This window comes from Haematobia irritans, chromosome 2 (genome assembly GCF_050003625.1).
Source record: "Haematobia irritans isolate KBUSLIRL chromosome 2, ASM5000362v1, whole genome shotgun sequence".
Classification (NCBI taxonomy): Eukaryota; Metazoa; Arthropoda; class Insecta; order Diptera; family Muscidae; genus Haematobia; species Haematobia irritans.
Window position 1 is genome coordinate 159,065,098 of NC_134398.1, and position 27,330 is coordinate 159,092,427.

At 32.3% G+C, this 27,330-nt stretch overlaps 1 protein-coding gene across 5 annotated transcripts in view; it reads left to right on the forward strand.

The window, feature by feature from the left end:
* The window catches only part of Fas3 (fasciclin 3), a 495,918-nt gene that overhangs the window by 425,540 nt on the left and 43,048 nt on the right, over positions 1–27,330 (forward strand). For all 5 annotated transcript variants that reach the window (XM_075296724.1, XM_075296725.1, XM_075296726.1 and 2 more), the window contains exons 2-3: positions 24,527–24,847; positions 24,930–25,277. In XM_075296724.1, coding sequence (XP_075152839.1) covers positions 24,527–24,847; positions 24,930–25,277 — 669 coding nt within the window. The remainder of the gene's footprint in view (positions 1–24,526; positions 24,848–24,929; positions 25,278–27,330) is intronic.

Here is a 27,330-nt window from a genome sequence, read left to right on the forward strand (position 1 = left end):
TCCCCCTTTTTGCTTTGAGTGATGTTGGATGGGGACAGTGTTTATTTACAAGTTGGCACTGAGCTATGGAATTTCAATTAGATTTTTAAATTTGAAATCAATTTCTATTTCTAGAGAATAAATTATGATATTCATTTTCAAAAGCAATCGTTTGGTAATGAGAAAATTTTGGAATTTCATTACAAATATAAATAGAGAAAAGAAAAAAATTGTAAGGATTTAAAGTGTAGAGCTTTCTTTTAGTACCATTTAATCGGAGATTGTATAAAGATACCTCGACAATTTGTAGGTTGAAGTGAATATCAGATAACCTGGTGAAATAAGTTCAATGTTTAAAGTAAATTAAGTTATATGTAATTAAAGAAAAAATAAATTAACGTAAAGACAACTTTCCTCCCAAACGAAATTTTAGATCTTTTTTAGAACCTCGCCTGGAAAATTCATTTTGCGGTAGGTTAAGTTATGTATGGTATAGGGTGACAGCAGGTTATTTTTGGCTCACTAAGACTATTCAGTCCATTGTGATACCACAAGTGATGATCTTCTGCAATGGGTGCTGCCCGATTCTACGTTTAACTCAATGCAAGGGACATAATTTTAATAGTCGAGTCCGAACGCTGTGTCCCATTACGGCGGAATCGCTCAGAACAGTTTTGAAACACCACCATTATTGAGAGGGTATAAACCTCCGTTGAAAAATGTTTTGGTGTTTAGTCGAAATTGGGCTTGAATTCACGACCCTTTGTATGCAAAGGGAGCATAATAACCCCATTGAACCACTATGGCTCCCTTTTTGCGGAAAAAAACATTGTTTTGAAGAGTAATATATTTTTTGATATAAACGTTCACATCTTTTACTGGATGCAAAAATAATTTACTACATACAGTTTGGATGATATTTATTGCAACCAACTTGATGTTGCTATCATTTCCTATTTGCTCGAGTTTGGCTTTCTCCTACCATTAGCCATTCCATATTCAGCAAATTGTGAACAAACCAAATGATCAAAGAGTTCAGCTGAAAATGTACACCGTCAATTGGCCAAAAAAACTCCAACGCAGGCAATGTTCGCTCGTATTCATCGACTATTATGGGGATAATGTCCTGAGAACATCCCTGAACCCTAGGTAGACAAACATGTCGGGCGCAGACCACGGACTTAGCAACAAGGGAATGTTACTACTTCTACAAAAAGAGCTATTTACTCACAATGGACTATGATAGTATGACCTAACTCAAATATTAAAAATTGTAAAGATATGGACTTTATAGAAAATGTTATCAAAATTTTACTTCTATAGAAAATATGGTCAAAATTTTATTCTGTTCAAAATTTTTTTTTTCAAAATTGTATTTCTAAAGCACATTTTGTAAAAAGTTTATTTTTATAGAAAATTTTGTCAAAATTTTAATTCTACAGAACATTTATTTCTGTAGAAAATTTTGTCAAAATTTCATTTCTATAGAATTTTTTTTTTCAAAATTTTATATCTATAGATTTTTTTTTAAATTTTATTTCTATAGAAAATTTTGTCAAAATTTTACCTCTATAGAACATTTTGGCAAAATTCTATTTCTATAGAAAATTTTGGTAAATTTTTTTTTTCCATAGAGAATTTTTGTCAAAATTTTATTTCTATAGAAAATTTTTGTGAAAATGTTATTTTTATAGAAAATTTTGTCAAAATCTTATTCCTATAGAAAATTTTGTCAAAAGTTTATTTCTATAGAAAATTTTGTCAAAATTTTATTTCTATAGAAAATTTTTCAAAAATTTATTTTTTATATGAAATTTTGTCAAAATTTTATTTCTATAGAAAATTTTGTCAACATTTTATTTCTATAGAAAATTTTGTCAACATTTTATTTCTATAGAAAATTTTGTCAAAATTTTATTTCTATATGAAATTTTGTCAACATTTTATTTCTATAGAAAATTTTGTCAAAATTTTATTTATATAGAAAAATTTTTAAAAATTTTATTTATATAGAAGACCACGGACTTAGCAATAAGGGAATGTTACTACTTCTACAAAAAGAGCTATATATTCACAATGGACTATGATAGTATGACCTCACTCAAATATTAAAAATTGTAAAGATATGGACTTCATAGAAAATGTTATCAAAATTTTACTTCTATAGAAAATTTTTTCAAAATTTTATATCCAATTATACAATTATTTTTCGAGCTTTATGGATAGATATAGATTAAGGAACATGGTTAATAGAGCCATTGAAAAGAAAACGCCAGATACAAATCTATACACGCCTGGACTGTACATGTTTCGGTTCGGGCGAATTAACCTTTCTACAGGCTTTAGTATAGGCTGTGGAAAGGTTCCTTCGCCCGAACCGAAACATGTACAGTCCAGGCGTGTATAGATTTGTATCTGGCGTTTTCTTTTCAATGGCTCTATTAACCATGTTCCTTAGTCTATATCTGTCCATAAAGCTCGAAAAATAATTGTATAATTAGATATAATGCATTTGGACGTCAATTGCCTGTTTCGTTATCAGGCTAACATGAAATATAATAATTTTATATCTATAGATTTTTTTTAAATTTTATTTCTATAGAAAATGTTGTCAAAATTTTACCTCTATAGAACATTTTGGCAAAATTTTATTCCTATAGAAAATTTTGGTAAAATTTTTTTTCCATAGAGAATTTTTGTCAAAATTTTATTTCTATAGAAAATTTTTGTGAAAATGTTATTTCTATAGAAAATTTTGTCAAAATCTTATTCCTATAGAAAATTTTGTCTAAAGTTTATTTCTATAGAAAATTTTGTCAAAATTTTATTTCTATAAAAAATTTGTCAAATTTTTTTTTATATGAAATTTTGTCAAAATTTTATTTCTATAGAAAATTTTGTCAACATTTTATTTCTATAGAAAATGTTGTCAAAATTTTATTTCTATAGAAAAGTTGTGTCAAAATGATAGTATGACCTAACTCAAATATTAAAAATTGTAAAGATATGGACTTTATAGAAAATGTTATCAAAATTTTACTTCTATAGAAAATATGGTCAAAATTTTATTCTGTTCAAAATTTTTTTTTTCAAAATTGTATTTCTAAAGCACATTTTGTAAAAAGTTTATTTTTATAGAAAATTTTGTCAAAATTTTAATTCTACAGAACATTTATTTCTGTAGAAAATTTTGTCAAAATTTCATTTCTATAGAATTTTTTTTTTCAAAATTTTATATCTATAGATTTTTTTTTAAATTTTATTTCTATAGAAAATTTTGTCAAAATTTTACCTCTATAGAACATTTTGGCAAAATTCTATTTCTATAGAAAATTTTGGTAAATTTTTTTTTTCCATAGAGAATTTTTGTCAAAATTTTATTTCTATAGAAAATTTTTGTGAAAATGTTATTTTTATAGAAAATTTTGTCAAAATCTTATTCCTATAGAAAATTTTGTCAAAAGTTTATTTCTATAGAAAATTTTGTCAAAATTTTATTTCTATAGAAAATTTTTCAAAAATTTATTTTTTATATGAAATTTTGTCAAAATTTTATTTCTATAGAAAATTTTGTCAACATTTTATTTCTATAGAAAATTTTGTCAACATTTTATTTCTATAGAAAATTTTGTCAAAATTTTATTTCTATATGAAATTTTGTCAACATTTTATTTCTATAGAAAATTTTGTCAAAATTTTATTTATATAGAAAAATTTTTAAAAATTTTATTTATATAGAAGACCACGGACTTAGCAATAAGGGAATGTTACTACTTCTACAAAAAGAGCTATATATTCACAATGGACTATGATAGTATGACCTCACTCAAATATTAAAAATTGTAAAGATATGGACTTCATAGAAAATGTTATCAAAATTTTACTTCTATAGAAAATTTTTTCAAAATTTTATATCCAATTATACAATTATTTTTCGAGCTTTATGGATAGATATAGATTAAGGAACATGGTTAATAGAGCCATTGAAAAGAAAACGCCAGATACAAATCTATACACGCCTGGACTGTACATGTTTCGGTTCGGGCGAATTAACCTTTCTACAGGCTTTAGTATAGGCTGTGGAAAGGTTCCTTCGCCCGAACCGAAACATGTACAGTCCAGGCGTGTATAGATTTGTATCTGGCGTTTTCTTTTCAATGGCTCTATTAACCATGTTCCTTAGTCTATATCTGTCCATAAAGCTCGAAAAATAATTGTATAATTAGATATAATGCATTTGGACGTCAATTGCCTGTTTCGTTATCAGGCTAACATGAAATATAATAATTTTATATCTATAGATTTTTTTTAAATTTTATTTCTATAGAAAATGTTGTCAAAATTTTACCTCTATAGAACATTTTGGCAAAATTTTATTCCTATAGAAAATTTTGGTAAAATTTTTTTTCCATAGAGAATTTTTGTCAAAATTTTATTTCTATAGAAAATTTTTGTGAAAATGTTATTTCTATAGAAAATTTTGTCAAAATCTTATTCCTATAGAAAATTTTGTCTAAAGTTTATTTCTATAGAAAATTTTGTCAAAATTTTATTTCTATAAAAAATTTGTCAAATTTTTTTTTATATGAAATTTTGTCAAAATTTTATTTCTATAGAAAATTTTGTCAACATTTTATTTCTATAGAAAATGTTGTCAAAATTTTATTTCTATAGAAAAGTTGTGTCAAAATTTTTTTTTTATATAAAAAATTTTCTCTAATGTTTAATTCAATAGAAAATTTTGGCAAAATTTTTTTTTCCATAGAGAATTTTTGTCACAATTTTATTTCTATAGAAAATTTTTGTGAAAATGTATATTTCTATAGAAAATTTTGTCAAATTCTTATTCCTATAGAAAATTTTGTCAAAAGTTTATTTCTATAGAAAATTTTGTCAACATTTTATTTCTATAGAAAATTTGTCAAAATTTTATTTCTATATGAAATTTTGTCAACATTTTATTTCTATAGAAAATTTTGTCAAAATTTTATTTCAATAGAAAATTTTGTCAACATTTTATTTATATAGAAATTTTTTTCAAAATTTTATTTATATAGAATAATTTTTCAAAACTTTATTTCTATTGAAAATTTTTGTGAAAATTTTATTTATATAGAAAAATTTGGTCAAAATTTTATTTATATAAAAAATTGTGTCAAAAGTTTAATTCTATAGAAAATTTTGCCAAAATTTTATTTCTACAGAACATTTGGTAAAAAAATTATTTCTGCACAACATTTTGTAAAAATTTATTTCTGTAGAAAATGTTGTCAAAATGTCATTTCTATAGAAAATTTTGTCAAAATTTCATTTCTATAGAAAATTTTGTCAAAATTTCACTTCTACAGATAATTTTGTCAAAATTTTATTTCTATAGAAAATTTTGTCAAAATTTTATTTCTATAGAAAATTTTGTCAAAAATTTATTTTTATAGAAAGTTTTGTCAAAATTTTATTTCTATATGGAATTTTGTCAGCATTTAATTTCTATAAAAAATTTTGTCAAAATTTTATTTCTATAAAAAATTTTGTCAAAATTTTATTTCTGTAGAAAATTTTGTAATAATTTTATTACTATAGAACATTTTGTCAACATTTTATTTCTATGGAAAATTTTGCCAAAATATTATTTTTATAGAAAAATTGTGTCAAAATTGTATTTATATAAAAAAATTTCTCTAATGTTTAATTCTATAATTTTGACAAAATTTTATTTCTACAGAACATTTTATAAAAATTTATTTCTACAGAGCATTTTGTAGAAATGTATTTCTGTAGAAAATGTTGTCAAAATTTTGTCAAAATTTCATTTCTATAGAAAATTTTGTCAACATTTCATTTCTATAGATAATTTTGTTAAAATTTTACTTCTATAGAAAATTTTGTCAAAATTTAATCTCATAGAAAAATTTTGTCAAAATTTCGTTTCTATTGAAAATTTTTTTCATTTCTATACAAATTTTATTTCTATACAAATTTTTTGTGAAAATTTTATTTCTATAGACAATTTTTTCAAAATTTTATTTTTATAGAAAAAATTTAATCTTACAGAAAAATTTTGTCAAAATTTTATTTCTATAGAAAAATTGTGTCAAAATGTTACTTATATATAAAATTTTGTCAAAAGTTTACTTCTATAGAAAATTTTGCAAAAATTTTATTTCTACAGAACATTTTGTAAAAATTTATTTCTGTAGAAAATGTTGACAAAATTTCATTTCTATAGAAAATTTTGTCAAAATTTTATTTCTATAGAAAATTTTGTCAACATTTTATTTTTATAGACAAATTTTGTCAAAATTTAATCGTACAGAAAAATTTTGTCAAAATTTAATCTTACAAAAAATTTGTCAAAATTTAATCTTACAAAAAAATTTTGTCAAAATTTCATTTCTATAGAAATTTTTTTTCAAAATTTTATTTCTACAAAAAATTTTTGTGAAAATTTTATTTTTATAGACAAATTTTGTCACAGTTTAATCTTAGAGAAAAATTTTGTCAAAAATTTATCTTACAAAAAAATTTTGTCAAAATTTCATTTTTTTTCAAAATTTTATTTCTACAGAAAAATTTTGTGAAAATTTTATTTCTATAGAATTTTTTTTCAAAATTTTATTTGTATAGAAAATGTTGTCAAAATTTCATTTCTATAGAACATTTTGTCAAAATTTTATTTCCATAGAAAAATTTGTCAAATTTTTTTTTCTATAGAAAATTTTTGTAAAAAATTAATTTCTATAGAAAATTTTGTCAAAATTTTATTTCTTTACAAATTTTTTTTTCAAAATTTTATTTCTACAGAAAATTTTTGTGAAAATTTTATTTCTATAGAATATTTTTTCAAAATTTTATTTGTATAGAAAATTTTGTCAAAATTTCATTTCTCTAGAACATTTTGTCAAAATTTTATTTCCATAGAAAAATTTGTCAATTTTTTTTTCTATAGAAAATTTTTGTAAAAATTTAATTTCTATAGAAAATTTTGTCAAAATTGTATTTCTTTAGAAAATCTTGTCAAGTTTGCTACACCCGTTTTCCAAACCTTTTATATTTTCTGCCTTGGAAGAGTACATACATGAGTTAAGGCAAATGGGATTTCTGTAGGTATTTAAAATTGGACCCGTTTAACCGAACGGCAGTGAAACCTTCAAGTGAAACCTTTCAAGAGACAGCCATGGTTGCGTACAGTTTGGAAGGTTTACAGTTAATTTTAATGTGTTAATGTATCAAACGTCTCGGTTTTCAGAGTGTCCAATTTTGAGAGGTATCACCGTACTTTTATTCTTTTTTTTTAATTTTTATGTATAAATTTAATTTTTTTCGGAAAATTGTCAATGATTTGTCTTATTTTGGAGCAAATGAACATTAGTTTAAATATGAATATAAGATTTAGTTAAACAGTATTCTTGAATATGCATACAAAAACTCATCTTCAGGTGAACATTAGCTACAATAAGAGCGCCTTGCTTTCTAACTTTCATTATGTCATATACTCTCGAATATGCAGAAAATGTGTACAAATACTTAAACTTTAAGTGCAGTTTGTGAATTTCATGGTAACAGACATTTACTTCATTGCAAAATGCGTGCCAAGCATTTTGAGAACTTATGATGGTGATATCTGTGACTGCAACTGCTAAAACTGACCAAATGCCCTAAGCTGTAAAATGTTCCAGCAATTACATTCGAAATACAGCAAACGATGTTAGAAGCATTATGGTCGAAATGGAAGAAAGTACAAAATAGCAAAAAACAGGCGATACATACGGACTAAAAAATCAGGCATTCATGTTGCCTTGGCCGTGATGCTGGGCCATGGTAACATACTACTATGGGTATCTTCACTGCTACACCACAATTCCTCGAATATCTCTTCCGCTTCCGTGTATGAGCGGATGTAAGTACACGAAAATGTTTTGCAATGAAAATGTTTTCCCAAGAAGTGAAAGAACAAAAAAAAAACTTAAATAAAAATATAAATTGTACAAAAAAAAATAATTCTACGGACTTCTGTCAGTTGCAAAACAATTACTAACGACTTCAACATTTAACGAAGATTTGTAATTTTTTGTTTTATTTTACCCTAGTATGGCATGTTCTACATCAGCTTTTACTGCATTTTTCTTTCAACATGAGCTTGAATGTTTTATTTTTCTGCTGAGCAATTTATGTTTTCTTTTTCTTTTGTATATTTGTGTTTTTTTTTCTCGTGTGTGCCTGGAGACTTTTATCATTTTCCAACATGATATGACTTTAATATTTGTAAGTTTTTTTGTTGGATTTTTTCTAAACCACAATGTTTTAATATGGAATATTGTTATCCCCATCGTCCAATTAGAGAAATTGCAAAAATTTTCACTTGAGTACATTTTCCAACCCAGAAGATGTAATTTTAAATACTTCAAAAATATTCTATTAAATAATAAAAGTAGGTAAAGTCGGGCGGGACCGACTATATTATACCCTTCACCGTATTGCATAACATTTTAAGTGCTTCAAATATGTTGGGAGCTATATAAAGGTTTGTATTTCCACACCCTCACAAAAAATCGCCTCTGTAACATATACTCCCAAACATATTTTGCTTCAAGCATATACATTTTTGGGTATTGCCCAAACATTTATATGTTTGATCTCTTCCAATATATAATATGTTTGAAAGCATATTGGTCTAAACAATATATGTTTGGGTAGGCTAAGTTCCAAACATTTTGTATTTTTGCATCCAAATTCAATAATGTTGTCTTCCAAAAAACCATATGTTATTATGTGAACATATAATATGTTTGGAAGCATTTTGCACCCAAAAATATTATATGCTTAAAAAAAAATCTCCCAAACAATATTGTGCTCAAAATTTTATTTATTTATTTATATATTTACAATCATAATGAATTATGAAAATAAACAGGTAATATAGGTGCTAACAACATAGGTTTTCGACCTGAATGCTCAAAATTTTGTTTCTGCCTAATTGTATATTCCCCCACATCTTTCTCACTTCCACGAGATTTTTTAGTTCTTAGCACCTTTTTCTGCAATACAAACATTGTAGAAGAAATTATTCAATTTTATGATTTTTTTTATTTTAAATTTACCTTTTGCCGGACGGGGATTCGAACAGCGGACCACACAGTTTGTAAGGATCAAAGAAGTAGCTGATCAATTGCCCAAGGAAAAATAAAATGTTAATTTTGTAATAACAAGCAACAACCACCAACTTAATTCAATATCGCTCCCTGTTAAATAGCGCTCCAAGCTACTAAACACATATATGTTTATAGGCTATTTCTAAATTAATATATGTTTGCATCCAAGCATATTATATTTACAAACATTTTATGTCCCAAACATAATATGTTCTAACATATTAACATATATGTCCCAAACATGTTCTGCTAGTTTATGAACATTATATGCTTGCACTCAAAAATATTGTGTTTAAAAATTTGTGTTCCAAACATATAATGTTTATAGCCAAACATATGAAAAACAGTCTTTTTTATCCGTGCATATACAAATATTTAAATATTGTCCGGTTTGTACAAAATTTTCTATACTTCTATAAAATCAGAAACCCAGAATAATTTGAAGTTATGAAGGAAAGATGTAAAAATATTAGACTATTCAGTAAACATACGTCTTGCATCCCTTGTATGGGGAAGCCACCCTAAATTAAATTAAAAATGTTCATAATTTATTTTCTATACTGACCCAAAACAGAAACTTATGCCAAATTTGAAGTCGATTGAACTAAAAATTGCTACCTGGACTTTGATTACAAAAATGTGTTCACAGACAGACAGACGGACGGACGGACATGGCTACATCGACACAGGGACCCACCTTGAGCAATATTGCCAAAGACACCATATGTCTACCTCGTCTCCTTCTGGGTGTTGCAAACATATGCACTAACTTTTAATACCCTGTTCCACAGTGTGGCGCATGATATAAAAATCTACAAACAAATATTTTTTTATACCCTCCACCATTGGATGGGGGTATATTAACTTTGTCGTTCCGTTTGTAACACATCGAAATATTGTTCTAAGACCGCATAAAGTATATATATTCTGGGTCGTGGTGAAATTCTGAGTCGGTCTGAGCATGTCAGTCCGTCCGTCCGTCTGTTGAAATCACGCTAACTTCCGAACGAAACAAGCTATCGACTTGAAACTTGGCACAAGTAGTTGTTATTGATATAGGTCGGATGGTATTGCAAATGGGCCATATCGGTCCACTTTTACGTATAGCCCCATATAAACGGACCCCCAAATTTGGCTTGCAGACCCTCTAAGAGAAGCAAATTTCATCCGATCCGGCTGAAATTTGGTACATGGTGTTAGTATATGGTCTTTAACAACCACGCAAAAATTGGTCCATATCGGTCCATAATTATATATAGCCCCCATATAAACCGATCCCCAGATTTGGCTTGCGGAGCCTCTAAGAGAAGAGAATTTCATCCGATCCGGCTGAAATTTGGTACATGGTGTTAGTATATAACAACTCTAACAACTATGCAAAAATTGGTCCACATATGTCAATAATTATATATAGCCCCCATATAAACCGATCCCCCGATTTGGCTTGCGGAGCCTCTAAGAGAAGCAAATTTCATCCGATCCGGCTGAAATTTGGTACGTGGTGTTAGTATATAGCCTCAAACACCCATGCAAAAATTGGTCGAAATCGGTCCATAATTATATATAGCCCCCATATAAACCGATCCCCAGATTTGACCTCCTGAGCCCCTTGGAAGAGCAAAATTCATCCGATTCGTTTGAAATTTGGTACGTGATGTTAGTATATGGTATCCAACAACCATGCATGAATTGGTTCATATCAGTCCATTATTATATAGCCCCCATATAAACCGATCCCCAGATTTGACCTCCGGTGCCTTTTGGAGAAGCAAAATTCATCCGATCTGATTGAAATTTGGTACGCGGTTTTACTATATGATATTTAACAACCATGCCAAAAGTGGTCCATAACAGTCCATAATCATATATAGCCCCCATATAAACCGATCCCGAGATTTGGTTTTGGAACCTCTTGGATGAGCAAATTTCATCCGAGTCAGTTGAAATTTGGTACATTGTGCTACTATATGGCCGTTAACAACCATGCCTAGTTAGGCCCATATCGATCTATAGTTATATATAGCCCTCAGATAAATCACACAAAAATTGGTCCATATCAAGTTCATAATTGTATATAGCCCCCATATAAGCGACACCCATATTTCAATTCTGGCTCCCTACGTACCGTGCAAAAGTCCATATCGATTCGTAATTATTTGTAGACTTACATACATTTGTGACTAATATATACCACGTGTGGACTAACTCACAATTTAGAAAACGATTTAAGATACCACAACCCAAGTAATTCGATTGTGTATAACAGTCTTTCGTAGAAGTTTCTACGCAATCCATGGTGGAGGGTACATATGATTCGGCCTGGCCGAACTTACGGCCGTTTATACTTGTTTTTTTTTGCAATAAGTTAAGTTCAATTTAGCGTTAGTGAATTTTTTAAGTGCATATGTATACATATTGGCTAGATCTATGGGCCAGATCTACTGGTCTGTTGTGGGATATGTGACAATATGTGGCCATATTGAGCGACATTTACACAAATCGGAACCTTATCAAAATCTTATCCAATTCCGTGGAAAGTGTGGGAAAATCATCGCTGACAATGTGCCATTCTTGTCTAAATCGGAAGGATATATAGCGCTTTATCTAAGTCTGAATCGATCTTATCGGAGACTCACAAAATACTCGGATGCACCGAATTTGATGAATATTTGTTTATAAACACGCCAATTATGATCAGATCGGTGATAACTATATATGGCAGCTATATCTAAATATGAACCGAAATAAATAGCGGATGTCTTTGAGCCAAAGTAAGACCCAACGCCAAATTTAAATTGCAAGCTATACTTTGGTCACAAAAATACATGAACAGACAGACAGTCACACGGATGGACAGACAGACGGCCGGCAGTCAGACGGACGGCAGTCAGACGGACGGCAGTCAGATGGACGGACGGACATCGCTAAATCGACTTAGAATTTAATTTTAAAACGATCGGTATACTAAACGATGGGTTTTCAGACTGTTCCTTTTTGGGATTACGTGCTTATTATACAGTAGTGGCGAAGGGTATAATTAAGATAAAAATATTACATGGGTATGCAGTTAGTCTGTGGCGTATATCATCTCTTTCTTGTCAGAGATGACATTTGTATCCAGCGAGAGCATACGCAGAGAAGATACATTGTTATCACGATCATATTTGAAGAGCAAACTAAAATTATATAAAGTTGTTTTCCTTGTTCAAAAGTCGTTAAACTTTACTATAAGGTCATTTTGTCCTTATAGTTAAGTGATTCCACTTAGATATGGGTATCTTGACATGAAAGAATTTTTTTGAATAAAATCGTCATTATGTTTGTTGACTTTTTGTGCCTTGAATACAAAGCATTTTTACTTTAAACAAGTATATACGGCCGTAAGTTCGGCCAGGCCGAAGCTTATGTACCCTCCATCATGGATTGCGTAGAAACTTCTTCTAAACACTGCCATCCACAATCGAATTACTTAAGTTGCGGTAACGCTTGCCGATGGCAAGGTATCTTAACACCTCCTAACACCATCTTATAAATTGTATGTAAGTCCATACGTGGTATATATTAACTCAAAAAAGAAAGATCCTATACGTATATAATTCAGTTTGACAAAGTAGACATAAAATTTTGACAAAATTTTCTACAGAAATAAAATTTTAACAAAATTTTCTATAGAAATAAAATTTTCACAAAATTTTCTATAGAAATAAACTTTTGACAAAATTTTCTATAGAAATAAAATCTTGGTAGATTATTTTTGGCTCGAGTGACAACCATGATTATGAACCGAATAAAGTTTGAACAAAATTTTCTATAGAAATAAAATTTTGACAATGATGAAAATTTTATTATGAACCGAATAAAATTTTAACAAAATTTTCTCTAGAAATAAAATTTTGACAAAATTTTCTATAGAAATAAAATTTTGGTAGACTATTTTTGGCTCTAGTGGCAACCATGATTATGAACCGATATGGACCAATTTTTGTGTGATTGGACCAATTTTGGTATGGTTGTTAGCGACCATTTACTAACACCACGTTCCTAATTTGAACCGGATCGGATGAATTTTGCTCCTCCAAGAGGCTCCGGAGGTCAAATCTGGAGAACGTTTTATATGGGGGCTATATATAATTATGGACCGATATGGACCAATTCTGGCACGCTTGTTAAAGATCATATACTAACACCATGTTCCAAATTACAACCGGATCGGATGAAATTTGCTTCTCTTTGAGGCTTCGTAAGCCAAATCTGGAGATCGGTTTATATGGGGTCCATATATAATTATGAACCGATGTGGACCAATTTCTGCATGGTTGTTAGAGACCATATACCAACATCATGTACCGAATTTCAGCCGGATCGGATGAAATTTTCTTCTCTTAGAGGCTCCACAAGCCATATCTGGTGATCGGTTTATATGGGGGCTATATATAATTAAGGACCGATATGGACCAATTTTTGCATGATTGTTAGAGACCATATACCAACATCATGTACCAAATTTCAGCCGGATCGGATGAAATTTTCTTCTCTTTGAGGCTCCGCAAGCCAAATCTGGGGATCGGTTTATATGGGGGCTATATATAATTATGGACCGATGTGGACCAATTTTGGCGTGGTTGTTAGAGACCATATACTAACACCATGTACCAAATTTCAGCCGGATCGGATGAAATATGCTTCTGTTAGAGGCTCCACAAGCCAAATTTGAGGGTCCCTTTATATGGGGGCTATACGTAAAAGTGGACCGATATGGCCAATTTTCAATACCATCCAACCTACATCGATAACAACTACTTGTGCCAAGTTTCAAGTCGATAGCTTGTTTCGTTCGGAAGTTAGCGTGATTTCAACAGACGGACGGACGGACGGACATGCTTAGATCGACTCAGAATTTCACCACGACCCAGAATATATATATACTTTATGGGGTCTTAGAGGAATATTTCGATGTGTTACAAACGGAATGACAAAGTTAATATACCCCCATCCTATGATGGAGGGTATAAAAATAGGAGATGTTTTTCTACATTTAGTTTTAAAAGTGTTTTTACTTGAAACATAGTCTACTTACTACTTGATGTTGACTCTAAATTTGAAAATTTAATTTGTCGTTAAGACTTTTTTAAAGGATTTTGATAGCACATGAAAACAAAACCGGAAAAAGGAATGAATTAAAATTTGGTTACTAGAATCAGATTTGTGTCCTAAATTTATCCTTACTTCAGTTCTCCGCTTCTTTGCTTGGAATCAATATCAAAATCATTATTGTATAGACAAAATCATTGGAATTGGGTACGCCACTTTCACCGTAACCATGTTCGCGCTTTGAACATAATGCTCATAAAAATAATATGCTAGTCATTTCAGATGTTATGATCTGGATAAAAAGCCAGATCTATACTAAAGAATAGTCAATTCGCCCTGACGGGGAAACATGTATCATCAGACATGTATATGGTAGATTTGCATCAGGCGTTTTCTTTTTTGAATGACTGACTCAATGCTTCATGTTCCTAAATCTTCTTTGTCCAATATTCGCATTCGTATTTTAAGGACACCAAAACTCTAAGGCCTCACGAAAATAGATTTTTTTCAGTACAATTTAACATTTTTAGAAATTCATCGGAATCCAGCTACATCAACAGTCCAATACAAATGTATTTCCCATTAATTAACTCAATCCAAAAATCCATTTGCCGCTAAATTATTATGGTCAATTCAAGCCGTCAATGTTAATCCTCTTTGTGGTAACATACATTTCTAATTAATACGACCTTATTTCCCTATTTGTGTTGATGCCGAAAATATTTGCCATCATCATCATGTTGGCCTTCAACAGGAACATTACCATATTTCAACATCACTTGTCCCCAATTAGTGAACATTTCTCAATAGAGTATTTGCCTTGGGAAAATTATTCATTGCAGTGTATTCGACAAAAACAAATGGAAGTGGCAAAAAGTAGCAGCCAGCTCCAGCATCCATAAGAAGAAAAGAATGAAACAGAAATGAAAAATCATTTAGTGAAGAGTGAATATTGAGCTGGTCTGTGTTTTTCTTCTTCAATCATTGAACAATATTTGGGTTAAGCTAAGCGAAGAGCAAAAAGAAGAAATTATTAATTTTTGTGAAAGCCATTTTTTTAAAAAAGGAAATTCAAATTTTCATGAATTTGGTATTTCATTTAGTTGCCTTGTGAAAGCAAGCAGTAAAGAAGACCATTTGCTTGGCAACATTGGAAAAACTATTAGCGATATACTATCCATCCATCCATTCGTTGATCCATTCATTCATCCTACTTTCCTAAATACTCAATCTCCCTCTCGGTCTCAAGTATTCCATATCAATTTCATTTAAGTATTCATTCAAATTTCTATAAGCATTGAAAATTTGCCAAGTAATTTCATCAAGTATGAATATTTTTAGTGAGAAATATGACATTTTGGGTGTAAGGAGAGGAGATGGCATCTTGTTTGGGCATTTCCTACAAGTGTGTTTTATTTTTTCTTTTGGGTAAAAGTTTATCCCTTCATTCATTAATCTTCATCAGAAACCATTTTACCAGGTGTTCACTTACATCGACAGGAGTTTAGTTTTGAGTACAGTGTTTTCTCTGACGCTTTCAAATGTTTGGATGATTTCATCATTTTTATTTTTCTCCACCCACTACCATATTTCGTCTAAGGATGACATGATGGTAGATACGTAATGATGAGTTTAAGGAATTAATGCTGTTCGAATATTGCTCAAGAGTATTTGACTATTTCCCATGGATGTCTGTTGAAGATATATTCATGTATTAAAGTGATGTTGCTTGGGTCAGACAGGTATATCGAAAATCCATTATAGGAGATATGTTAACAATGGCCTTTCATTTGTAACAGATTAAAATAAATATTCGTAATTTGTAAAGTTAGATATTTAAATTTAAAGACTATTAAGGAGCTAAAATGTAGCCAGTATTAATTCCAGATCTTTCGATCAAATGGATAGATTTTACATGAGGATATCATAAGAATTTTTAAAACGGCCACAAAATCAAATGAATTTTCGATTAAAAACCTATAATTTCTGGGAAAGCCAGTGAGATAAACCTTGAAGAAGTAATCAAATATACAGAAAAAAGGCAGTATATAATCGCTCTAAATTTAACTTATTTTTATTGCAAAAAAAAATATTTGTTAATTTTTATTATTTTTTGCGAAATTTTCAACAGCCCAATGAAATTTTCCTTTTTTTTAATATGTCCCAAACATTTTATGAACTAAACGTGGATATAAAGTTCAATGATCGTACCCATTAGTTCAATATGAACTAAAGCAGAAGAATTTTTTTTGTTCGATTCCCAAAAATAATAAGAATGAACTACTATATAGATGAAAATGGTTATGATTTGACGCTAATGAGTTTCTTCTTTATGTTTAGTTCATTTTTATACCCTCCACCATAGGATGGGGGTATATTAACTTTGTCATTCCGTTTGTAACACATCGAAGTATTGCTCTAAGACCCCATAAAGTATATATACTCTGGATCGTGGTGAAATTCTGAGTCCATCTGAGCATGTCCGTCCGTCCGTCTGTTGAAATCACGCTAACTTCCGAACGAAACAAGCTATCGACTTGAAACTTGGCACAAGTAGTTTTTATTGATGTAGGTCGGACGGTATTGCAAATGGGCCATATCGGTCCACTTTTACGTATAGCCCCCATATAAACGGACCCCCAAATTTGACTTGCGATTGCTCTAAAAGAAGCAAATTTCATCCGATCAGGATGAAATTTGATACATGGGGTTAGTGTATGGTCACTAACAACCATGCAAAAATTGGTCCATATCGGGTCACTTTTACGTATAGCCCCCATATAAACGGACCCACAAATTTGGCTTGCGATTGCTCTAAAAGAAGCAAGTTTCATCCGGTCCGGCTGAAATTTGGTACATGGTGTTAGTATATGGTCTCTAACAACCATGCAAAAATTGGTCCACATCGGTTCATAATTATAGATAGCCCCCATATAAACCGTTCCCCCGATTTGGCTTGCGGAGCCTCTAAGAGAAGCAAATTTCATCCCATCCGGCTGAAATTTGGTACGTGGTGTTGGTATATGTACTCTAATGACCATCCAAAAAGTGGTCCACATCGACCCATAATTATATATAGCCCCCATATAAGCCGATCCCCAGATTTGACCTCCGGAGCCTCGTAGAGGAGCAAAATTCATCGGATCCGGTTGAAATTTGGTACGTGGTGTTAGAATATGGTCTCTAACAACCATGCAAGAATTGGTCCATATCAGTCCATAATTATATATAACCCCCATATAAATCGATCCCCAGATTTGGTATATATTAAACTAAAAAAGGAGCCTCTTGGAGGAGCAAAATTCATTCGATCCGGTTAAAATTTGGAACATGGTGTTAGAATGTGGTCTCTAACAAACACGCAAGAATTGGTCCATATCGGTCCATAATTATATATAGCCCCCATATAAACCGTTCCCCAGATTTGATCTCCGGAGCCTCTTGGAGGAGCAAAATTCATCCGATCCGGTTGAAATTTGCAACGTGGTGTTAGTAAAAGGCCGCTAATAACCATGCCAAAATTGGTCCATATCGGTCACACAAAAATTGGTCCACATCGTTTCAAATTCATGGTTGGCACTCGAGCCAAAAATAATCTACCAAAATTTTATTTTTATAGAAAACGTTGTCAAAATGTTATTTTGTCAAAATTTTATTTCTATAGAAAATTTTGTCAAAATTTAATTTCTATAGAAAATTTTGTCAAAATTTAATTTCTATAGAAAATTTTGTCAAAATTTTATATCTATAAAAAATTTTTTCTAAATTTTATTTCTATAGAAAATTTTTTCCAAATTTTATTTCTATAGACAATTTTTTTCAAATTTTACTTCTATAGAAAATGTTGTCAAAACTTTATTTTGTCAAAATTTTATTTCTATAGAAACTTTAAACTTAATTATATACGTATTTAATCGGCCTTTTTATACCCTCCACCATAGGATGGGGGTATATTAACTTTTTCATTCCGTTTGCAACACATCGAAATATTGCTCTAAGACCCCATAAAGTATATATATTCTGGGTCGTGGTGAAATTCTGAGTCGATCTAAGCATGTCCGTCCGTCCGTCCGTCCGTCTGTCCGTCCGTCTGTGGAAATCACGCTAACTTCCGAACGACACTAGCTATCGACTTGAAACTTGGCACAAGTAGTTGTTATTGATGTAGGTCGGATGGTATTGAAAATGGGCCATATCGGCCCACGTTTACGTATAGCCCCCATATAAACCGATCCCCAAATTTGGCTTGCGGAGCCTTCCGGAGCAGCAAAATTCATCCGATCCGGTTGAAATTTGGTACGTGGTCTAAGTATACGGTCTCTAACAACCATGCAAAAATTGGTCCATATCGGTCCATAATTATATATAGCCCCCATATAAACCGATCCCCAGATTTGACCTCCGTAGCCTCTTGGAGGGGCAAAATTCATCCGATCCGGTTGAAATTTGGTACCTGATGTTAGTATACGGTCTCTAACAACCATGCAAAAATTGGTCCATATCGGTCCATAAATATATATAGCTCCCATATAAACCGATCCCCAGATTTGACCTCCGGAGCCTCTTGGAGGAGCAAACTTCATCCTACCCGATTGAAATTTGGTACGTGGTGTTAGTATATGGTCTCTAACAACCATGCAAAAACTGGTCCATATCGGTCCATAATTATATATAGCTCCCATATAAACCGATCCCCAGATTTGACCTCCGGAGCCTCTTGGAGGGGCAAAATCCATCCGATCCGTTTGAAATTGGGTACCTGATGTTAGTATACGGTCTCTAACAAGCATGCAAAAATTGGTCCATATCGGTCCATAATTATATATAGCTCCCATATAAACCGATCCCCAGATTTGAACTCTGGAGCCTCTTGGATGAGCAAAATTCATCCGATCCAATTGAAATTTAGTACGTGGTGTTAATATATGGTCTCTAACAACCATGCAAAAATTGGTCCATATCGGTCCATAATTATATATAGCTCCCATATAAACCGATCCCCAGATTTGACCTCCGGAGCCTCTTGGAGGAGCAAAAGTCATCCGATGCGGTTGAAATTTGGTACATTTCGTTAGTATATGGCCTCTAACAGCCATGTAAAAATTGTCAAATTTTATTACTATAGAAAGTTTTGTCAAAATTTCATTTCTATAGAAAGTTTTGTATAAAGTTTATTTCTATAGAAATGTTTGTCAACATTTTATTTCCATAGAAAATTTTGTCAAAATTTTATTTCTATAGAAAATTTTGTAAAAAAGTTATTTCTGTAGAAAATTTTGTCAACATTTTATTTCTATAGACAATTTTGTCAACATTTTATTTCTATAGAACATTTTGTCACCATTTTATTTCTATAGAAAATTTTGTCAACATTTTATTTCTATAGAAAATTTTGTCAAAATTTTATTGCTATAGAAAATTTTGTCAACATTTTACTTCCATAGAAAATTTTGTAAACATTTTATTTCTATAGAAAATTTTGTCAAGTTGTTATTTCTATAGAAAATTTTGTCAAAATTTTATTTCTATAGAAAATTTTGTCAAACTGAATTATATACGTATTTAATCGGCCTTTTTTTTTGTTTAATATATACCCCTTATGGACTAACTTACAATTTAGAAGACAGTGTTAAAAAGTTTTACGATACCTTGCCATCGGCAAGTGTTATCGCAACCCAAGTAATTCGATTGTGGATGACAGCCTTTAGTAGAAGTTCCTACGCAATCCATGGTGGAGGGTACATAAGATTCGGCCTGGCCGAGCTTACGGCCGTATATACTTGTTTAGTTTAATATATACCACGTATGGACTATGAGGTATATATTACAGTGCTAGGAAGTTTTAAGATACCTTGCCATCGGCAAGTGTTACCGCAACCCAAGTAATTCGATTGTGGATGACGGTCTTCAGTAGAAGTTTCTACGCAATCCATGGTGGAGGGTACATAAGCTTCGGCCTGGCCGAACTTACGGCCGTATATACTTGTTTCTTCTGTGAGAGGGTGTAATTTCGAAAACTGCAACTAACAAGTACAACAGGGCACTAAGTTTTCCTTAGTGCCCTATACAAGATAAGCTTCCTATTTCTATCAGTGTTAATTTACGGAGTACATCAATTTATTGTCTTGTCGCCACAGGTTTTCGTGATCCCATCATACTCCCTTCTATCAGTGCTATTTTTCGGAGTACATCAATCTATCGTCTCGTCGCCAAAGGTTTTCGCTATCCCATTATACAACCTTTCCGGGTTTCGTGCCCCTACGTTGTACTATCACGCTAGTCTGCCAGTCTATCTGCGTCTGTCGGACAAGTCGACCAGGCGATTATAAAAAAATATTTGGGAAAGCGCCTACATCACCCATAATTCTAGTTGGGACATTGTCGTCCACCGTACAAAACGTAGACTCATCAATTTGTTCCTCCAGGGCTACATGCGAAGTTCGTTGTGGACAGTATCCTAACCAATCCGTCATGTCCATGTATCAGGTACTCTATGCGCGATCAATACTTTGGTGGGGCACAGCTCCCAACCGGAGGAGTATATAAATTGCCAATGCATATCTCTCTATATTCAATGTAGGCATCTATAGTGCTTGGCACTATAGCCTCCAAGATGTAGTTTCTGTGTTGACATTGCAATGTCTGTTTTTGGGAGCCACCATGGTGCAATGGTTAACATGCCCGTCTTGGATAAAAAGGTCCAGGCTCACACTTTGGACCAAGGGATTATCCCCTCTCAGTTATGCATTGGTATTGATTTGAAGCATTTTTAATGTTATCTATCCAAGTGCACATCTTTATAATTGTTAATGCTTATTTTACTTTCATTTAAATCATTTTGATCAGTAATGACTTTTCAGAGGATTAATGTTTTTTTTTCAGAGGAGAAAATAAATTTGTCTACATTAAATTTGGAAATATTAATATTCGGAGGGAGTCTATTTCTTATTTCAATTATGTTATGAGTGCTTTTGTGAATTTAATAAAGCACCAAGTTGGTGCTTGGTTTTAAAAAGGCAATTTGGTGCCTTTTGGAAATTGGCATCACTGGAATAGCCTAAGTCTGTCCAAAAATATCAACCTACCACTATACCTAACCTAGGTCTATTTGGTAAGATTTTGTCCATAGCCATTACACAGGCGTGTTTGGTGAATTGTCATCTGTCGTCGCTAGAGTAGCTGATTCACGTCTCTTCGCTAAGGGATTGCCAATTAACCTTTTTCTCTTTTAACTAACTTGATGCTTTATCAGTTCTTTGAGTATTGAATGGCCTCAAAAAGTAGCATAAAAAATTCGCCATTCGTCACTCTAATAATAAAAAGTGCTGGCGTCTTCCAAGTTACTTCTTAAAGACGTTTCACACTTTCCTTCTAATAACTAGAATTATTGATCTCTTAAACATCTTCGATAGTATCCTAGTGTAGGGTTATTGTAATCACTCACGTTTGAACTTACATACCTTTTATCTTAATCATTGTCGATTTGTTCGTCCATCGCGTAGCCAACACTGTATTTTGCATTTTTTTCATTTATTCCAAGTCTAGGTGTTATTGTCATGGCAACCTACCTACGCTTTGTTATAATGTTGATGATTTGATATCTAATGAATTTCCATTAAGTGGAATTTCATAAAGTCATGACACTTTTCAAAGAACTACATGGCTTTCTATTAAACTGAAGACGAAGTTTCCTGGAGTTGAATTCAATTTTGATAAAAGGTGCAGCGCATGCAATTACTGAAGTACAAACGGACAACAGACTGAAGAGTTCATACAAAGTGATTGATTAAATTTTGGCAATGCTTCGATAATCCATCATAAAAATTGTGGGAAATGATTTTAAAAATATTTAAAGGGTACGATGAGAAAAAATAAACAAATTAATAGACTAAGGAAATAAATTCATAATATAATTGGAGAAGCGAAATTTTCCATAATCCCCGTTAAGAATACAAAAACTTCGGTCAGTAATTAATTCCGTAAATTATATATTGCTCTTCAAAAACTGTTCTACTTAATATCAGAATCTATTCATAATGTTTAAATACGCTGGAACCCTTCGATTATTTGCCACATTTTTAAATTATTTTCCATCATATGAATTTGTGCATTTCTCTGGCATTGCATTCTAATTGAAGACAAACAAAAGGTCAATATCAATAAATGTACAATTACTCAAAATCCAATAAACTAGAACTTTCCTCGTGGGGACGGCAAACACTTTGATTGTTATGCCCTCGTACAACAAATTAATTGAACTTATGTAGAATTCAGGAAACGATAAAGTGGGTGGAGGTATACTACGAGCAACTACATCAACTCATGTGGCATTGGATGTAGGCAAGACATTTCATAGCAAATTGATTAGAGATTACCTTATGGAAATATGTAATTACTAAATTTCCGGAATCTATTTAAGGCATTTGTACATATCAGATATTTTGTATCCTTATATAGAGTGGGGTGGATTGGAAAAAAGGAATTAGGTGAGGTCAGAATTGGGTATAGTTAGCAACAAGTGGCATGTTTATACTTATAAGTTAATTGCGAGCATAAAGGGAATAAAGGTATGACATCGCAGGTCTTGAGCTTTCATTTGATTTCTATACTGATAGTTCCAAACGGAATCGACAAATTGATCTGGAGTTTTTATACTTATATACCATAAGCAAAATCATTCGCTTTGCAATATATCGAAATACAATAAAACCTTTCATAAGAGGACGACTACGAAACAAATTGGGGAAGTTCACTTATAAGAGTTTATTTTAAAGAGATACTATAGCCTCATGAAAATTGTCCAATTTTGAGAGTTGGCAAATGGGAGGAGTGTCCGATTTTTAGGGATTTCATTGTCGTGGTAAGATTCTGAGTCGTTCCAGGTATATTCGTCCGTCCTCTTGTTAAAATCACACTTTGTTCCGAACGATACAAAATATCGTCTTGGTACTTTGCACAGGCAGTTATCATTGGTGCAGGTCGGCGAGTGCTATAAATGGGATATATTAGTCAGCAATTAGGTACAGCCCTATATAACCCGATCCCCAGATTAGATTTCTTGGGCCTTCAGGGCATTTATGATCCCCAGTTATGACTTCGTGATCATCATGGTTTAAACCTGAAGATTGCACCATCTCTTTTGGTAGAATCTCCAGATTTGAACTCATGAGCTTCCAGGAGCTCACGAGTTCATAGGGCCAGGAGCTACAACTTTCATCGGCTTCCGATTAAAATACGGCTCATGATGTCAGTATCCGTCTTCTATAAACCATATATTCCAATACCTAGATTAGGTTACACTAGCTTCATGAGGTCGCAATTTCTTTTAGATCCACCTGAAATTCGGATGTAAGAAACTATCCTCTCCATATTGATTCATGCGGGTCATATAAAACGATTTCTAGACTTAATTATTGAGCCCCCTCTGGCTGCAATTTCCATCCAATCCGATGAGTGAATATAATCAAGTCCTCAAAAGCCACAAACAATTAGTCCATAATTGTAAATGACGCCGTAAAAATAATCCTTAAATTTGAGATTCCTTGGGGTGAAGTTTTCATCCATATCAGTCCATATCGGTTCATCCTCATATTAACAGATACGTAGAATTGATTTTTAGTACCGTTGGATGCAATTGCTTCAACAGATCCTTATGAAATGCGGCGTATGAAGCTAGCATACTCCCTCTTGCAAGTACGTGAATATGGGGCTATATAGGGCCATTATTAAATCGTTCCAGAATCTCAGTATGTATCAGATCTCAAAATATCAAACGTACTTCTTTAATTTCTGCATTTTTGTGTCGTAAGGATTCAATTATTGCTCTGCGAGAGCAAATACTTGGAATCTATGTCCATGAATTCGCAAACGGTGAGAGGCTGAACAGTTTCCTGTAATATCGCTGTGACAGAACTAAGACATGATAAAAAATTATTCATTCTAGATATATTTCGGAATGATTCCCAATCCTGAGCTAAAGTATCTCTGTCAATATCAAAAAAAAAATCTTTATTTTCCCATTTTTGTGGATTTTATTGCCCAAACGACATACCTACATTTGCTATTCCGAGAAAAATCAAACATTTCTTCTCGTCATCAAGTGGAATATTATTATTGGCTAGAAAGTTTCCAAAGTAAAAGTTTTCACTAGTACTTAGAAAACACGAATATTTACAATGCTTCAGACTTATCTTTCTCCACCTAAGTCAATGGTAGACATTGTCTCAACTGTCGAGGCAGTTTTTCAAAGTAATTTTTCAATTTCCCTTTTGCTAAATTTGTTTGTTGTTTGTCATTTCCCTTTCCAGATGCCGTAGCACGTGCTCAGGTGAATGTTGAGCCCAATACAGCTGTCCTAAATGAGGGTGATCCCACCGAATTGTTGTGCCGCTATGCCCATCATCCAATCACCTATTGTCGAATTGAAATCCCTGGAGAACCAAAGGTATTCAATTTATCGCCCGATTGGAATAAAACACCAGGATTTACCTACTTTGGCAAAGGTCTGCAAAATGGCGAGTGTGGTGTTAACATTCAACGTGTCAAAGCCATCAATAATGGCCAAGTGAAATGTAATTTGGGTGTTCAGGGTGAGGAGTTGTCGGGAACAATTGATTTGGTTGTTGCATGTAAGTAGAAAAGATTTTAAAATTTCCTATTAGCTCTTAGTAATAATTCTTCGATTTGTGTCTTTTGTTTTGTTTATTGCAGTGCGTCCCAAACAGCCCTTGGTCGAATTGATTACTAAACCAGACCATGAAGGTTATTTCAGTGAAGGTGTTACATTCCAGGCTCGTTGCATTGTCCCCGATGGTCGCCCTGCAGCAAATATTTCCTGGTTTTTGGACAATGAACCCGCTAATAAGCAACTTGGCAATGCTGAAGTTGTAGATTCCAATACCCCCGGCAGTAATCTCGAATTATATACCACAATTCAGAGCATCAAATGGACATTGGGTGCCGAAGATAATGGTCGCAAAATCATCTGCCGTTCTCATCATCAGACCGATCGTGAAAGTTTGCCTCCTCAAGAGGGTTCCTTTATGATTTTGGTGCGATGTAAGTATAATATAGTATACGTTTACTAATAGATTGAGGATAGTTTTGGGATTTGCTTGAAAATCCCTAGATTTTCTGAATAAGGAAATTGTATTTTTAGTTAGGGGAAATTACAAGTGAATCCTTAGCAGAAGGGTTATAGTAAGTGAAGGGGAAAACTCTCATTTTTGCCGTGGTCAATTTGTAAAAGATTTATTAATACATATACGCATTACGAGATCGCTTGGCCTATATACAATTGATAAAAAAATAATATGGAATAAATTCAATGTAGTATCCTTGTAAATCGTGTCGAGAGGAATGAGCTTCTTTACAAGTACGGACAATTATTTTATGTTCTCCTAAGGGGCTCGTTTGGAATTTGCTCAATAATTTGGCCTAATAAAGCTTTGTGATCGTTTTAACTTTCTCTATGTAGTGAAACTCCATCCAATGGAAAAGATTTCCTCTTCTTCGTAGCACGCTTAACCCTTCAATAATAAATATGGATCACACCTTGCTAATTCCAATTAATAGGCGGACATCACCCTTTCATTCCATGGGAAAGTCATAGCCATTTTGGGACCACGCTTTCCGTGTAAATATCATAGTTTCCTCTATTCCTTGGTCTTCAAAGTGCAGCAATGAATCCATATTTCGTCGGCTCCCACGGAACTACATAGAAATTTTCTCTTAAAAGACTACGAGATTTCCCTCAAAGGATCTCAGGGTTTCGCTTTTTGTCCGAAGTGAGAACACATCACGACAACAGCTTTAAAACGCCAAAAACTTCAAGTAGGAGTTTTTTGAAATGACACTGAAAGAAGAGTTTTCTTGTCTGAAAAACAAAATTTTATACAAAGTTTTCTTTTGACGATAATTTTTTTTTAAGATTAAATAAAAATATTTCGAGGTAATCGTTGAATCGTTTAGCGTTAATACAGGTTTATTTGGTCTTATAGAAAATACTTTACTTAGTCTAAGTGAGGCTGATACATCGGGCTGCCACCTAACCTAACCTAACCTAACCTAAAGGGGAATTTTGTTTGTGTAAAATTTCGTACCGGAGGAAAGTATTTCTTGATTGGGTGTACTACTTTCTCATCTATCACTTGCACTTGTAATCGGAGGTCTCTCAGTATGAGATATACGATTTTATCACATTATCTTTCGTGCTGGCCCGTTTTGGGGGACCTGAATTTGGTTCATCATAAATTGGTATTTGACCACGCAGACTCACTATTTTTTGGACGTGGAGAAGAGCCAACACACATCGCCTACGAATGATCGTCGATTTCACAGAGTGATTTATTTTCCAACAAACAAGAATCTAATCACTGACTGGTATTGCTTGTTTTCAATTTGTCCATATTTCGAATATAGAAATGGAACAGAACACCAGTTAGAGCTACCAAAGGGTTAAGCGTTATTACATTAGGAGCATCTATTTCTGCTTTGGTACAGAAGCTATCTATCTTCCTTTGTTATATGTGTCCCATAATGCAGATGTCGAGATTGGAAGGTAATCAGATAACATACTTTGCACCCTTCCTAACATACCATTTTTGTGAAACTAGCACTATTTTCCATCGAGTTACTGAAAGCAGGAGATGGGAAAAGTACTTGTGCCTAACGCTACTTTCGCCATCAGTTTTCTCACATTTCTTCTTTTGCGGAGTTCTAATCGACCGATAGGTCGATAATCCTCCGGCAGTGGCAAGTTTAATTAGACCATCTTACATAAATTCCAGCAATAATGTCCCAGTATGGACCTTTGCGGTACTCCTGCTGATACTTTATAGTGAAGTATACCATCGTCAGTCTCGTATTGCAGTACTCCATCGTATTACAGTACTCTATCCTTCATTGCACATAACCATCTTTGCTTTCATAGAGTGCTTTGCGGTTTTCATCAATCCGTTGATTTCCTTCTCAAGCAGTTTACTGCAGGTATCTGATAGGCTTAGAGTTCTGTAGAACGATGGTTTTTCCAGAGATTTGACTCCTTTTCATAGGATAACTAAGAATTGATTTTTCCAGCGTGTCGGGAATATACATTGCTTTATACAAATAT